This window comes from Microcebus murinus, chromosome 13, assembly GCF_040939455.1.
Source record: "Microcebus murinus isolate Inina chromosome 13, M.murinus_Inina_mat1.0, whole genome shotgun sequence".
NCBI classification, from domain to species: Eukaryota; Metazoa; Chordata; class Mammalia; order Primates; family Cheirogaleidae; genus Microcebus; species Microcebus murinus.
The window spans coordinates 17,209,549-17,223,027 of NC_134116.1; the positions used below are offsets into that span (position 1 = coordinate 17,209,549).

At 36.6% G+C, this 13,479-nt stretch overlaps 1 protein-coding gene and 1 long non-coding RNA gene across 8 annotated transcripts in view; one reads left to right on the plus strand and one right to left on the minus strand.

Moving 5' to 3' along the window:
* LOC142874810 (uncharacterized) overlaps positions 1–13,479 on the plus strand; it is a 108,442-nt gene that overhangs the window by 69,533 nt on the left and 25,430 nt on the right. The window lies entirely within an intron of this gene.
* Positions 1–13,479, minus strand: part of CLYBL (citramalyl-CoA lyase) — a 246,535-nt gene that overhangs the window by 17,326 nt on the left and 215,730 nt on the right. For 3 of the 7 annotated variants that reach the window (XM_020290261.2, XM_076009304.1, XM_076009305.1), the window contains exons 4-7: positions 11,272–11,373; positions 9,388–9,481; positions 7,887–8,054; positions 3,215–3,339 (exon numbers count right to left, since the gene is read on the minus strand). In XM_020290261.2, coding sequence (XP_020145850.1) covers positions 3,215–3,339; positions 7,887–8,054; positions 9,388–9,481; positions 11,272–11,373 — 489 coding nt within the window. The other 4 variants (XM_076009307.1, XM_076009308.1, XM_076009309.1 and 1 more) reach the window with 2 other exon arrangements.

The window sequence follows — 13,479 nt, forward strand, 5'->3', positions numbered from 1 at the left end:
TGTGGATGTAGACCTCACAACTGATGTCAACTAAATTAAAAATAGTTTATGGGAATTAACATAGGAGCATAGATTTGTGGAGTATTTAATAAAATTTCCAACAAATTTTAATAGGAGAAGATAACCTGGAGTCCCTAATATGAGTCTATAGCCCTAATTCTTATTAGTGGGGACTGCTGTGTCAGGCACAATTCTTTAGCCTGAAAATGTCTTTCAGTTCCCTGACACAAAGCAGCCGCACGTATCACTACCTGCCAAATAGTAATAGATTATATGAGCTGATGATTATTTGTTTTTATGTAAAGTGTTTTTCACCCAACATGACACTAAGGACTTTAAATTTTTTAATTTCCTTAGGACTTTTAATTAAAATAATAAAAAAAGAATTCTGTGACACCAAAGACCAGACCCCCAGTAATCTATCTGCTCTTGATCTAAGTAATCCCCTGAATTTTGTCATTTGGAGAGGACAGAAAGAAAAGGAAGAACTTTTATTTCTGAATAATAATAATCATTATCATTACTACTATAGACAACACAAATGACCCTTCATTAACTGTGAACTTCAACTATACCTTTAGTCTTTGGGCAGAATATGATTGAAGAGGGGAGCAGGAAGAAGTAGAGAAAGGCAAAGATGTGTAACTTTGTCTTCTTGGGTCATTTCTACTTAAAAGCATTACTTGAATGAAAATTGCATCAGAGGGGAAAAAAAGGTCTTTTAGAAATTTATGAGTGTCTCACTAGGACACAAACCATCAGTTTCCCATCTTTGAGAGAGTCATCTGTGCTTTGGACAAGTATCTGAAGGTTCATGTTTTCATTAGTGATTCACATTTGAAATAAAACAGATTAGATGTTTGTTGGAAGCAATACTTTATACAACTGAGCGACCTATTTATATGAAATCTTTACAAACAGAACCCACATTATTTAAACCCCAAGATCCCCTCAAGACCCAGAGTCACCTACCTGCAGATCCAATTTTTGTGACCAGCCAGTTTATAGGCAAAGTGAAAGAAACATGCTAACTGGATAAAATAACCATATGTCCCTACTGGAAGCCCCATTACTTGAATCATTTCAACCTTGCTGGACAAAGCACCAGGAGAATTTGCTGTAGGAAACAAACCTCCATGAATGGGACAGGGAAGAAATTACCTAATAGTTAGTCTCCCCTCTGCTCTAATTTCTATGGTTCTGTGTTAAGAAAAGCTGTCCTGCCACCCTGTTGTACAAGCTTATACCCCAACAAGAGGGTATTTCTTATTTTAAAAAAAACCAAAAAACCCAGTTCAGAATTTAACATTTAAGTTGCCATCATCAAAACGCATGGGTAACTTTGGAACAATTTTCCCTGGGAACAACACTTTTTAAGATACAATGGGAAAAGGGTAGTTTTCCTCATTCAAAAACTTAAATGCCAGAAAAGCATGTGTTTCTGGTTTGAATTTTGTTTGCTGGCTACTGAAATTTAAGGTAAACTCTCCCATACTCCTATCTGATTACAATGCCCAGTGGCCTCCTTTGGATGCTGCTACCCAGTATAGAACACAGTTTGGACATGTCATGGAGGCAGTGCTAGTCCAGCCTGTAACTCTGCTCTCGCTGTTGTTTTAATGGTCCATATGCTGCCTCAGTTTACTATTTCACTAGGAAGTATTTATCACATGTATATCCTCAGCTGGCATGAGGTACACAGCAGAGGTGTAGAGCATTTAGTGTGTCTGTGCATAGGCAAGTGGGAGAGGGGAGTGGATGGAGTTATTTGCATGTGTGAATGAGAGCGAGTCCATGCTCTCTTCTCCCTAGGTAAATATCTGTGTTTATTCATTGGGGGCGGGGGGGAGGTGTCTTGATTTTTGGGTTAAGATATAGAAAGGGACATAAAACACAATGTTGACTTAAAAATATTTTTCTATAAAATGCATTATTTTTTGATGGCCACTGCTGATGTGAAATGAAAGGATGCCATTTATCATGAAATTGGTAGAAGTCCAAATCGGACGTTTACTATGTCCCATATTCTGCTTTTGGATATAAAGTGTGAATCTGTGCAAAGATGAACCTTGCTAGTGTGTGAGCGTGAGCATGTGTGCGTGGTTGGGGTTGAAGGCAGACATCCTTAGGGAGTGACCCATTTAATACTGTTACCCACTTTGGCAAGTGCTGGGATTTTCAGGTGTTCTTGCTGCCAGTGAAAAGTGCAAGGGACACTTCTCACATGGATGTCACAGGTTCACCACTGAAGGCCAGTTCTTTCTTCTTTTAGTTTTTGTAGGGGGAATTGTTTAATATTTAGAACCTTAATAATTTTTCAATATCCTTTCTCTCCTAAGTAATTTTGCATCGTAGGCATCAAAACTTCACTCCTTCTGGAAGACATGAGGCTGAGTTTAGAGATTTAAAGTTGCATTTATAGATTTATAAATGCAACTTTCCCTCCTAGCCTCTTAAAAAGAGGCAAACGGTATTATTGCAAATAACCTTTAAGATAATTAACTGACAATGCTGCAACTAGCATAAAATCTTCCTTCAGGCGACACCTAATTTAAGTGTTACTGGCACAAAGTGGAGACAGATTGTGCATTACCACTGCAATATTTACATAGCAGAAACCCACAGAGCAGGAAACGCGAGGCTCAATGATGCACTAAATTAGGAACAACCGTACTCCAGTGTTAATTTGCTTCCCATTCCATCCAAATCTCAGGTCCAGAAATTGGTACAAACACATATACAACCTCCCACTCTTAAATGACTAAACCGGAGGAGATTTTTGTACTTTTTTTCCCCCAAATTAAAATAACTTGAAATTTATTTCTTTCCTCCACAAGAACCATTTGGTCAAACTGTGTTTATTTCATTACAGCTTGTTCTCACTTTGATCTAAAATTATTTTCATATGAATGCTGCATTGGAGTCTATAGAGAAAAACTAAACAGACTTCTATTTTCTCTAAGGCTGTCAATACATTTTATGAAAAGAATAAAATGAGAGACTTGATAGCCAGTTAGTGAAATATTAGGAACATGGGCAGGGCAAATCTACCTTAAGCAATTTTCTCACTGATGAATGTTATTCCCTCCCCCTCTCCCAGGTCTCCCCAGATACAATGAGTTTTCTTAAAGCATTCAAACAATACATATTTTTTTATTCTTCCCCATGGTATTTTAAACACCACTCTCACCCAGGGCATTAACAAAACATTTACCTTTCCTAATTGCTGATGTTCTTTAAAGGCAGCAATCAGTTCTTCAGCCCACTTAATTTTTTCAGGGGAAGGAGAAAACTGCTCCTGGACCACGGCAATTTGGTTAGGGTGGATCACCTGCTTACCTACAAGAAGATTAATAACACCAGAACCGCCAAACAACAAGCAGATGTTCAAACAAAATGTTTCTACCAAGTGAGGTTTCTGAATGTCTCACAGACCGTATGTTAAATAACAAAATTAGAATTTTTTTTGTTTTAGAAAACAAAACAAAAACTGCAATCAGACAGGCTTTTCCAGAATACCACATAACAAATACAACAACGGAAGTAACTGTGTTTGTTATCCTATAGAAATGCCACTTTAGAGCAGATAATCTCTAATTTTTGGTTACAGGTGGATTGACTAGGCAGCTCGCTGAATAACTGCTTTGGCTGGGACTTTAAAGAGTAATGTCTGCAAGTCACAGCGATTATTTTGCACTGAAGTAGAAAAAGTTAAATGAGAATTCTCTCAAATTGTACAAGTTGTCTTTTGCTTAGTTTGTAAGATTATGCCCCCTTCCATGATTTCTTTTAGAAGTGGTCTGTTAGTTTTCATAAAGCTTACAGAAGCAGATGTTATAACTATACTGATATCAAATACTGTCTTATAATAATATATTTAATTTTATTTCTTTTAGGTGAACATAATTCATCATTTCTAACTCCTAATAGAAAATTGAATTTCAATGAATATATTTTATTCAGTAGTAAGCTAGAAGGCAGATTTGAACACTGTGGTCTCTAGATTAATCCATTTAAAATTTTTTAAATAGAAAATTACAGAAAGTTTGTCTATCCAAAAACAAATCCAGATTTTCCCTTTTGGCTTCTAGAATGAAGACTGGGTAGTTCCCCCTTCATAGTGTCTTAAATAGCTCACAAAAAATCTTATTTCTGTAGAAATATCTTCCAAAAAGACTTATGATTCTTTTTGAAGTTGAAGGATTTTAAATAAAAACATCATACAAAAGATACACAGGATTCTGTGAAATCAGGCAGTTGTTAAAAAAACAATTTAACAATCAGGGAAGTGTGGAATCTAATTAGGTCATTAATAAAATGTAACATAATTTAATGTTATAATAATGATGAGATTATATTTTATTACATGATAAAGTTATAGACATATTTGGCTCTTTAAAAATGAATGTACATTTAATGATCAATTTACTCTGCTAAATATATTTGTTAGTATATCAATTGGCTTTGCTTTTGAAATAGTTGCTTTAACATTTAGCCAATACAAATTATATTCTTGATGTTTTATAAAATGTCAATTCCTGTCACTGTCATTATTCTATCAAATGGAAAAAAGAAAATGTTTATAGAAATTTTTTAAATGTTTCCTGAAAAAGAGTTTAAGTAATATAACAGTATCTTTTCTTTACAATGGCATAATTAAAAGATCCTCACGTTTGCTATTTCATTCTTATTTGTTGGCATACTAATAAAACATTAAAAACCTATATAAATACAGATTCTTTAAATTATTTGAGGAATAATTTCTGGGACCAAATAACATGAGTGTTGACAAATGAGAGCTGTTTTCAATAGACACTGAGATCATATTTAAGTAATCTAATAGTTGTTACAATATTATTAATAAAGGATGTCAGTTCTGGTAGTCATTTCCTACTAATTGTTAGCCCTGAATTTAATAATTTATGTGCATAATTTATACTGATGTGTAAAAAGACAGATTTCATGGGAACTTCTTGGTACAGGCACTATAATTTGAGGAGCAAACATAAACTACCTAAAATACTGTAAAATTACTGATAGCTCTCAAGGACCTATATTTTGGTAATGAGGCTAATTTTAAGATATGTGTTAGGTTTTAGAAATTTATGAACATTCATACGTGATGTTCTCTTTTGTTGCATCTCATATATTCCAACAACTGTATCACAGACTTTAATGCCATGTGGGAATGGAGCAAATATTTTATACAGAAGAGTTGTTATTGACAAGTTACTGAGAGGGTGCAAAATTGGAAGACATTAAAATTGATGACCATGAAATCCTTGTTACAGTACCACTTGATATATTGTGCTTTAAATCAATACCTGCCAAGTCTTTTAGGTAACTGTATGATGGTGTCGTTTTTGTCTTCTACAATAGACTGCAAAAAAGAAGAAAACCCATAGTGCTTCATATTTATAATCTTTCTTCTCAGCATGTAGTGCTGGAATGACTAAGTCAGCTGTTAAAGCTTTATTTAAGATTTAGTTTTGGTTTCTTTTTATTAAAAAATTCCTAAAGTTAATGGCCATTACACATCCAATGCATTGATTTAAAATCAATCTACATGACTGTGACCCTGTGAAACAATGACTACAGAAAAGAAACTATAGCTAACTTTTAAAAACTACAACTCATTAAAAAAATATATAATTTTTAAAAGTACAGGAAATCCTTAGTCTTCCTTATCAGTGTTATGGATAATACAATACTTTGATTGGATTTTAAACCTTTCAACTACCTGCTTCAGATAGGACATGTGTTCTTTCGTTCGTTCATTTCTTCCTTCTTTCCTTCCTTCTTTCCTCCCTCCCTTCCTTCTTCCCTGTCTTCCTTTTTTCCTTTGCTGCTTTTTATTCCTTCTGCTCCTCTCTTCTTATGCAAAGCCCAAGGTATGGCAATTAAATGCCAAACAGCTAGGACAAACAGATGATGAGTGGTTTAAAATACTCATTTAAAAGCACCTTTTTAAAAAAAAACGACTACAAATAATCTCCCATCTCGTTATCAGATTGATTACCTTATATTGGTTTGTAGAAATATAATTAGGGCAATAAAGACCTTCCCTCTAAAAACTGCAGCCTTGCTGGGGAGTGTGGCTCCCTGGTTCACAGCCTCGTTCACGTGCGCGTACAATGGGCCTGTGCCCTCCCTGCTCCCATTGTCCCCGCTTCCATTTTCTCCTTTTTTTCTTTTTCTTTTTTGTTTTCCTTTTTTTTTTTTTTTTTTTTTTTTGCTATTTAATACTCCCTGTTGTGGAGAAACAATGGTGCCAGGTCCATAAGCTCCTCGTGCTGAGTTGGGCACAGTCTAGAAATTTAAACCTGATTTGAAATAGCTTGTCTTCTGCGATTGAATTAGGGACCAATTTAATTCAGTGCTGTATCGTGGAGAGACTCTCAAGGTCCCTTAGAAGTTCTGGAGCAAACATTTACCCCAGAGGAGGCTGGGGAAACCCCGCTTGTACTGAGTGATGGGGAGAGAGGCCAGTGTCAAGTCATTGCTTTCTCTTTTTTGCTGAATTAGTTCCCATTTGAGAGCAACATCTGGCTGTCTGGCAGCCAATGCCACGCATTTTGGGCCAACAACATCAGGGTCTATTAGATAAATTTCATAGAGTTTTTCTCCAACTTTTCCATTTGGGCCACATCCTAACCAGTTGTTGGAAAGAGCCAGCGACAAGCACAGCCCATGGATGTAGTGGAGGGACTCCTTTCTTTCTCAATCACTGCGAAATGCAGGGGGATTTCATTTATTAATAAGTTCAGATCATTGAAAAATATTTCTCTATAAGGGATCACATTTATTTAAACATTGGAGGGGATATTTTAGCTCTTTATGTCAAAAACACAAAAACAAATGTCAGAGCTTTAATTCTAATATAACTTATTAATATAACTAAAACTGCTTCTTAAGTCTTTCCATTTTTATTTCCAGTTAAGTCATCATCCCTTAAGATGTTTTTACATTTAAGGCCACTTTATGAAATATTTCTACCAGTAACCCCTAACTAGGTATATTTCAAAAATATTTATAAAAGGGATCTCAGGATGCTTGTCTGTATTCCTTATTACTTGGGTACATTTCTGATATTAATATGTTTAGAACTTTCATCATAAAAACAAGAATAAGAGCCTAGGGTGTTTTTTTCCATGGTTGCCAGCACGTGCGTGTGTGTATGTAACTGCACATGTGTTTTGTGCATGGAATCCTATCGTGGTTTTTCAAAAAATATATTTTTGTTGCAAAAACACAATTTTCAGTTGCCTCCTGGCTCATGGGGTCTGCGTAATCGGGCACACCAATCACCAGATGCCTGCCTGTGCCCCAGACAGAACTGCAAGGGACCCGCTGATCCCAGTGCCAGCCGACGCCCGCAGGTGTTGCCAGGTGCATAGACACTTACTGAGAGGTGGGAGAGAAAGGAGGGGCTGGAAGTAGCAGGAAAACAAAAACTCTAGTTATGAGTAAAACAACAAATCAAAGATAATATCACCAACATTTTTCAGAGATGAGTTAATATCTTAGGAAATAGCTCTTCTGTCAACTGAAATTTTTATGGCAATTCACTCAAAAACACTTCTGTAACAGCCTCATCCCTCCCCTCGGGTAAGCCAAAAAATTAAGAGGACAGAAAAAAGATGGTAACTAATATAAAGAGAAATTAAAACGAATGGTTTGTTTTTGACTTGCAGAGCCAAAGAAAAACATGACAGTATGTTTGGCATGATTTTGCCCTGTATGGCTTTTTTCCTATTTCAAATAGTGGAATAAGTATATGAGATATCTGATGACATTAGAAATAGCAATTTCTGGTTAAATTTCTATTTTTCTGGAATGCTAGCTAATCTAGACACTGTTTTCTAAGACATCATTAAGAATCATACCAGTGAAGCCCATGGCAGCTCCTTCTCTCGACTGTCTAAGAAGCCCATCTCCATCTCGAAAGTCAATGTACACCAGATCTATGGCTTGCAGACCAAAGGCCTTTGCTATGACAACGATCATTTGTCGGGCGTAGAGAATATCCTGGGTGTCTTTGCTACTTGTTGCACCTGAAAATGGGATGTTGACAGAAAAAGGAGGCTTTAGCTTGGGAAACCGAACCCAGACAATTATAAAAACCCAGTTTGTAAAGACATCTATGTCTCCCTGGGAATTGCTCCTGAGCAAAATAATGATTCAAATATAAACTAAGAGAGGGATTTGTGGAGGCAAAGTTAAATGTCATACGTGTCTGTTTAACTGGCAAGGCACCTTTCAATATAGTGGCTTCTACAAGCATTAAGAAAAGGCCCTTCCCCCATCTCAGGAGGTAGATTCAGGGTCACAAGTGACTCCTGATATATTTTTTTTTCCTTTTTACCATTGCCCAAAAGTGTCAGTGCAAAGATAGCACCATGAAAGGCGGCCAAGCAGCTGTGCAGGGAAACAGTTAACTTCTCACACTGAGCACAGAATCGTGTGTGCTGTGGTCGCAGTGCCTTGTCTTAACTGAGGTTCTGAGCCAAATACTTCTGCTTCAGGGTTTGGATGGAGAACTTGCAGAAACGGAAGGGAACTCATTTTGAGGGAGGCAAAAAGTGTGTCTGAACTGCTGGATACACAAAAGTCTCCTGGAAAGACTGGTATTACAACAAATTCCTTTTTTCATCCTGTGTGTGTCGGGTGTCACTGTTTATATTTGGACCATGCCACTCGCTGGTTAGGGAAAGTGCCTGTCTGCAGGTCACTGTGACTGTGGTTCTGAAAACGCTTTCTGTGGCCTTGGCCTCTTTTCTAAATGCCTCAGTCTCTAGTTAGACAAACGCCCGACACCTCGAGTGCAGTGCCCCAGGGACGGTGAGAGAGTCGGTGAAAACCAGCACAATGTCTCAGTAAATGCTTAGTGATAAGATAATGCATAAAATGAAATGCATTTTAAGAGAAATTTAAGGTCTATTTTAAGTAATATTTACATACTACATATAATATAGAAGACAATTCACTAAGGCAAATGTGAAATTGCCTTAAATTACAGTCAGACAGCCCTCAGACTGATGTGAAAACAAAATATTTAAGCAACGGTGGGGTTGTTCACATAATATATTTATTAGGAGCAAAGTAGGTGCCATGTATTCCTGAGTGTGCCTGAGGCTGCAACAGGCTTTTTATTAGTTATATATTTTATAAATGAACAGAATTAATAATATAGTGTTCTGGAAGAAGGACAGCTACAGGGCCCCTAAATTATCAGGAAGTATTGTCCATTTCATTGTCATGAAAAACCATTCTCATGGTTGGCAAATATACATTGTCATGTAAATGTCCATTGCTGAGGGGTGAGGAAAAAATACAGACACACACACACACACACACACACAGACACACACACACAGTCTTTGACACCTATGCTTGCGCGAAAGTCTTCTCCTCCAAACACGACTGCATCTAGAAAAAGACCTACTTGAGGCCCAGTCTTTAGTGTTTCTTCACACACAGCCTGCAAAAGAGCAGAACAGAACCATCTCACAGAAATGCATTCACGAGAGGGGGAAGCATGAAGCATGGTGCATGTCAGAAACAGAACCACCTGACTCTTAACACAGCTTAGCTGAAAGCAGTCCTAAAAGCGCAGCCCAAATTTACCCCTTTTGAAATACTGAAATATCTTTTGAAAGGTATTTAATATCATCTAAGATAAGTATACTGTATATATCTGCTTTGCTTAATGGATTATATTCATATGGTTATTACAATTTATTAATATAGTTATAATGTTCAATATGTAGTTTATCCAATTTCTAGAGAAATTTTGAATAAACTCATTTTGATTGTACTATGTTATATTTTTCCAAAAGTTGTTTTTGCTTTAAGAGACTCTCAAATAGTAAACAGAAAACCATTTAAGAGAGAAGCATGGAATTTTAAAATCAAACTAATTGGATTATTTGCATTAGGATCAAGTAAATGGTCTCAGGATTAAAGACAGAAACCCACAACTCCAGAGGGGAAAATAAAAATGCAACAAGTCATCCAAGATGTGTTAATAAAGCAACTTTGACATTTATATATGAAAGTAAAGATTAATGATATTTGTTGTGGACATAACTGTGCATCTTGGAAGGTGGAGATATGACCTTCTAATATATGTGGGTGGCATAGAAATGAGGAACCCGTGGGGACACTGTTGATTAATTTCAGGCGTTGTAAGTGCCTCTAAATACATTATGGAATAAAATGACGAAACGGCACTTAAAATTAAATCACTGTATGCATCTAGTTGCATCTAAGGGATGTGCATTTGATTATTTTATGAGGATTCTAGGGTGGGCTGGGAGAACTTGTAAGGTTAGTTGTGTAAACAAGCTGCTCAAGAGGCCAGGGTGGAAGCAGCTCCCCAAAAAGTTGCACCGGGTCCTCCTGCACAGCCCCACAGAGTTTCCTCTCGGAGCATTTGCTCACACATTCTCCTCCAGTACAGTTCAGCCACCTTTTTTCCTTTGTTTTTAGTGACTTTTCTCCTGCTCTTTGGGGAAAATAAAAAGGTAGGCTAGGAACTCTGAGAAGGGGGTGCTAGGTTGACGTTCACAGGTCAGGTGGAATGAGGGGCTTATTTTGGAAAACACTATAAATGCTCACTGATAAAGGGGAAAAATATGAGCTAGCTATGAATTTAAGAATTTAAGGCAGGTAGTTTAATGCAACCAACAATGGTTGAAAACACTTGGCTCGGCTAATCTTCCTGAATTTATATTGGAAAATATTTTATGTTCTAATGTAGGAAATTGAAATAATATACTACAAATTATTTGTATACATGAACTTACAAATAATAATTTTATCTGCTAGGCATTATGGATAATGTTGTTACAGAGAAGCCAGAAAATTTTCTAATGAAAAGGCAATTGACAGAAAAGAACCCAAAGTTAATTCACAAGGGTGACCAAATAAATTTTTCATGTACATTTAGTCTATAAATGTAATAATTCAAAGCATATATTCACACAGTGATTATTTAATTAAAATTATTACTAGGAATATATGAATGTTTCATTTAAGTATTTTGGACTGGGAAGCTTTTCCTTTCTACTTAACCAATTTCTTTGTTTTCTAAGATGCTGACAACCTGGGTTTTGAACTATTACAGAGAACAAGTGGTGCTGTACATTTCCTTTGCTTATAAATATTTCTAGAAAAATATTTTAAGTAGATGTTAAAATTGAAAACGAAAGTTCTCTTTCTGTGATAAATAAAATACTAACTTATTAACCATGTTACGGTTTTTCTTACCTTAAAATTAAGCAAACCCATTGCAGTTTCCACAAAAGGGATTAAGTTCATTGGTTGTTCAAGTTTTCGGCCTTTTAAGTATAGTGAAAATTTGTCTGAAAACTAAAACCAAAAGTGTCATAGGTGATTAGTGGGGGAAAGAATATACAGTCACTGAAATGTAGACATATAAGTAGTATTTAAGTCTTTGACCTGAGGAAGTAATATCCTAGCCTCTTTCATTCGCACAAAAGAATTTAAAAAAAGAAGAAGAAAGACCAAAGAAAAAAGGTAACAAAATTCCCACCAAACTAAATAGTAAAACCTCAAGCATTACAATTTTTTTCCCCAAAGGAGCAGTTTGAGGCCTAGGAATTGAAACTGGAAGAAGAGATTTTCCAGTTTCAATGCTTCCCTGAAAACATATTTACTTAAGACCTCTCAGCCTCACTTCCTTAAATGCAAATGGTAGGTCCTTAAAACAATGCAGTCTTGCTCTACCTGCCATTCTGTTTTTGTTTTGTGCCCAGCGCTGACATCAGTGTTCAGCGGTGTTCATCAGTGTCCTTCTACGCAGAATCCATATTATTTATTATAGCACCATTACGCTTTGTTCAGAAGGCTTTTCTTCATAATTTTTTAGCTTACCTAGGAAGACCTTAAAAAGGAAGTTTAATTCTTTGAAGACCAAAGCTCGCCAATTTTTTCCATGAGACCAGTTCACAGCTAGCTCTGTGCTGCCAGTGGGGTAGCCCAAATTCCAAAATCTATCATCTGGAAACATACAAAAGCTCTTGCACAGATTCCCCCCCACCCCCACCTTTCAAAAGGGGGAAAAAACACACTCTAAATTGTAAATCTATTATGTCTGTCTAGATCTAATAAGATGTGGGGAGATAGGAAAGAAACACAGGTATGATAAAGATATTTTTGTAAATAAAGATGAAAACATATATATCCATTTTAAATTTAAGGAATACTCAGCTATTAATGGATATCAAAGGAAAAGGGAATTTTAATCATCTCTCCATTCAGTCTCAGTTGGGTAAATCATATCTAAGAGATTTGCATAAATATAAACCATCAAAGACTTTTCATCTTCAAAGGGGGTTTCAAGACCCTATAAGCTTTGTACTGTAATCATCACAGGTCACCACCCTGCAGGAATAAGGCTGCTATGGCAACATAAAAAAACTAATGCTTAAGGCTTAGCATAATATTCTGACTAATAGAAAGGAAACTCATTTGAAAAGCTGGCAGCCTATTTACCAGAAGCGGGATTAGAGGTGTTATTTCCCCTTTTAGCTGCCCCTCCTCGCCTGTGCAACCCCCCCCACAAAAAAATCTAATCACTAGGATCTTTAAAAAGCTTTTGAGCAATTTGCAGTAACTTTACAATTAGGCTAAAATAAATCACAGCTTTCAGTAATGAAGAATTATTCCCAGTTGCTCCCACTGGCCCCCGCGGACAGCATCATCACCACCTCCTCAGCAACTTTTCAGGGGGAAGAATAACTCCACCAAAATAGCAGGCTATGGTATACGGGATAAAATGCACAGTATTCGATGTAAATGAAAATAAAACATGATTTTGCCTCATGTAAGCTCGAAAACTGGTAGTGAAAAATATTAGTGGTTTCGTTGTTAAATGTGTGGTAGGGCATTTTCTCCCCTCATTAAAAAAAAGAAAACTTGCGAAGTTACTTTGCCCCATTCTTTGCGATAACAGTTATAACTACAAAAATCAAAAAGTTTAAAACTAGGTAAACACCTTACAATAGACTCTCTGTTCTTAGTGGGAAAGACCTCTAATGCCTTTTGTTTTTAAGCCAATAGAGGCATTTAAAAATTAAATATTCTAGCCCATCCTCCTCCTCCACCTCCTCCCCCTCTTTCTTAAAAAATTGCATTAAGTACTAACACAAAAGGTAACTAGTGGAGAAGTTTCAATTAATTTTTTCAAAAGGAGACGATTAAATGTTTCCGGCCTGGTAAAGTGTTCATTTCAGCGAGGTGGAGGGGCTGGGGTGTGGGGGGAGGAGAGAAGGGGGAGAAATCACAAAGAGAGTGGGGAGGAGACAAAGTCGCAGGGCTCAGCAATGCCTTCAATTCCAGTGCACACCCGATAGTGTGCTGGAAGAATGCACACTGTTCGGGATTTGTGGGAGAATTGTCCCACGACAAAGGAGGCAGAGTTACGCTTGTTATAGTCCAATAAGCCGTGCCAGT